This window comes from Centruroides vittatus, unplaced genomic scaffold (assembly GCF_030686945.1).
Source record: "Centruroides vittatus isolate TY-2023 unplaced genomic scaffold, ASM3068694v2 contig_1413, whole genome shotgun sequence".
NCBI lineage: Eukaryota > Metazoa > Arthropoda > Arachnida > Scorpiones > Buthidae > Centruroides > Centruroides vittatus.
In genome coordinates, this window is record NW_027120888.1 from 1 (window position 1) to 3065 (window position 3065).

General features: G+C 44.9%; 1 protein-coding gene across 1 annotated transcript; it reads left to right on the forward strand.

Moving 5' to 3' along the window:
* Positions 1-944: 944 nt before the first annotated feature.
* On the forward strand, positions 945-2193 carry LOC136968184 (uncharacterized). The gene is made up of 5 exons (XM_067262154.1): positions 945-1126; positions 1200-1316; positions 1399-1559; positions 1666-2014; positions 2116-2193. Exons 1-5 carry the CDS (start codon positions 956-958, stop codon positions 2191-2193), a joined length of 876 nt encoding a protein of 291 aa, XP_067118255.1. The 5' UTR covers positions 945-955.
* The last annotated feature ends 872 nt before the right edge of the window (positions 2194-3065 follow it).

A 3065-nucleotide genomic window follows, 5' to 3' on the forward strand; every position in this document is an offset into this window, starting at 1 on the left:
TTCCTAATGTTAACTTTAAGAATTTCATTAGTAACTTATTTCATTAGCAAAAGTGCATAGATACAAAATAATTCATATTTATGTTTGGGCTACAAATAGTTCAATTCGGCTATTTTTAAAGCACAACTGTTACTTTATAATCCAGATCTGGCAACATTGTATATCAGTCCTTATCATTTCAAACATGCCTTTGAACATGATGCCAGAACAAATTTCGGAGAATCCCGTCGTGGATACCGAAGAGATTTTTAATCGATTAACTTGTTTTAATTTTGCAGCGTACTTCCCCAACGAACTTGCCGCCGAGAAATTTTGCCACATGGTGGGACTTGTGCCCCATCCGGACCTGACCGGCTTTGTACCGTCGTGTTCTAAGTGTGGAGGTAAAATTTCCTTGATTTCCTCCTGTACAAAAGTGCCGTACGCAAGTATCTGTTAGCTAATTCAATTTGTCGTATTTTTCAGGCGCGATGAGGAAAGAGCCGGCACCAGCGGAGAGGTTTGGATTTGTCTACCGCTGCGAAAAACTATCGCAAAGAAAAAAAATGCGTAGGCGGACAGGTGGCTTTGTCTGGCGGCCCATGTGCAGTGGTAGCCTCTCTTGTACAAAGAATACATTTTTTGAAGGCGCTCAGCTTTCTGCTCAAGAGGTATAATATCGTTGCAGTATGCCATATTTTGGATATATTATATTTTTCGTATTTCTTCTTTCTTTGTTCCTTTGTTCTTTTGTCTTTCGCCATTCTGGAATGATCCTGTTTAACCCTACCCTTGGGAGTTGATGACTCACATCTAAGACAATAGAAAGTAAGTAGCCGTAAGGGGTTTAACAGGGTCGGGGGAGAACACCCACAAAATCGGCGGTTTCACGTCACGTTACGTGTTTCTCTAATTCGATCGTAAAGATGATGTATGTTTTGAGATAATTTATTTTTTTTGTATTTAACAGGTGCTTATGATTATATTCTCATGGGTCCTGAAGCTGCCGGTCACCGACGCCGCCTCACAATGCGGCGTGTCACGTCAAACAGCGGTAGACTGGTATAACTTCTGCCGGGAAATTGCGGAGATTTTCGTCTCGAACAATCAAAATCACCAGCTTGGCGGTAAAGGCCTGCACGTCGAGGTGACGATCGATCCAAGTTTCTGACTTCGCCGATATACCGTCTATGTCTATATACATATGTTTTTCTTTTCAGATTGATGAAACTTTTACTAGAAGAAGAAAGTACAACCGCGGGCGCATAACCAAAGGCACCCAAATAACTATATTTGGTGCCTATTGTCGGGAAACGAAAGAAGTTATGTACTGGCATGTAAGTAGTAACGAAACATTATTTCCTGTTATTATTTACTTTTAGTGGAAGTTTTGTGTTATATTTTCTCGTATTCTTTCAGGTGGAGAACAAAAGCAGGCGCGTTCTTTGGAGCTACATGTCCAGATACATAGCTCCTGGTTCCATAGTGCTTTCCGACAGCGCGCCCCAATATCGCGGCTGTACGACGATGGGCTTCTCGGAACATAAGACCGTGAATCACAGCCAGCAGGGCCCCGGGAGGTAAGGAGGATGATACTGTGCTATGTGTTAAGTGAAAAAAAAAGAAATGAATGAGCGTTTTGAGAAGGATACCGAAAAGTGACATTTTTCTTTTTTCTTCTCGTAGATTCGTCAACAGCGAAGATTCTGAGGCCCACACTCAAAACATCGAGTGTAGACATCGCTGGCTGAAGAGGTCCATCAAGTCCCTCCGCACGGACAGGAGCTTGCAGAGTTACACGTGCAGCTACGTATACAGAACGCGGTTCCTGTCTAAGTTGCCAACAACAGCGGCAAAATTCCGGCAGTTTGTTGAGCATATCGCAGCCGTCTACCCAGGTCCCGGTCGCCAGGGTCTCCAACTCCTGACGATCGGTGTGCCCGCGGACCAAGATCTGCCGCCTGACGAGCCATATAGCGATATCCACGTGCCCGACAGCGACGAAGAGGAACAGCTGGAGGATGAAGACCGCCCAGTGAGTAGTGAAGCTTGTGTACCGAAGCTTGTGTAGTGAAGTGCGCGTGACCGAAGGATACTTCTTTGCGGATTTGAAACCTGGATTATGTGATTTTTCAGGCATCGGACGCAACCAACACCTTTGTCGTCGACCAGAAAGATCAAGCGGAAGCTGGGACCAGCGGCTGTGCATCGTAACCAAGATGTCGCCAGATAGCGAGAGGACAGCGCCTCCTCTTGCGGGAGACGCAGGGGAGGCGCTGTGAGGGTGAGTGTCTGTTTTCTTCTCTTTTTACATCGGCAGTTAAGCTTAGTTCATACTGAGCGTGATTCGTTGGCGAATGCGAAAAGCAGAGCGAATAACACGTCAGACATGACGTCGTTTCCGGCGAATTTTACCATTTCGTGAATCGCTTCGAAGTTCGGAACAGTTGAGGTTTTTCGTTAGCGAAAAAATTTCGCCACCACTCGTATTCCCGCTAGTTGTCACGTGGTTCTTGTTTTCAAGATGGCTACAGAAACTTCCTAAGCAATAGAGTAAATGTTGTAATTACGGAATTTTAATATTCCTCTCACCCAGCATCGTTTTCTTTTCGACGTATCTTTCTTTCTCAATAAATAAACAAACGTGGTTAACGACGGAATATCGGAAACGGCCATTTTGTTTTTCGACATGTTTTTGCTTGCTTGCAAATGATAGGCTGGGTAAAAATCGGGTACTTTTCGCATTGGCTTTCGATATTCGCTCAGTGTGAACTAAACTATAAGTCGGATTTGAAACTTGGATTATAAGTTTTCAGACAACATCGGGCGCCATCAGCACTTTCGTCAACGATCCCCAGGACCGGGCCGAGGCGGGAACCAGCGACCTCTCGATCACATCACGAAGAGGCTATGCGTCGCAAGCTAGCGAAAAGACGTCGCGGGATACGCAAGAGGAGTTGCTTTTGAAGGTTAGTGTAGAATCTGTTTTTTTCGCCTTTTACATCGGCAGTTAGAATGTGTGATTCTTTTCGGTTAGCAGCGCGCCAGTCAATTGACGTGATCTAACTTACGTGTATTGGGTTCAT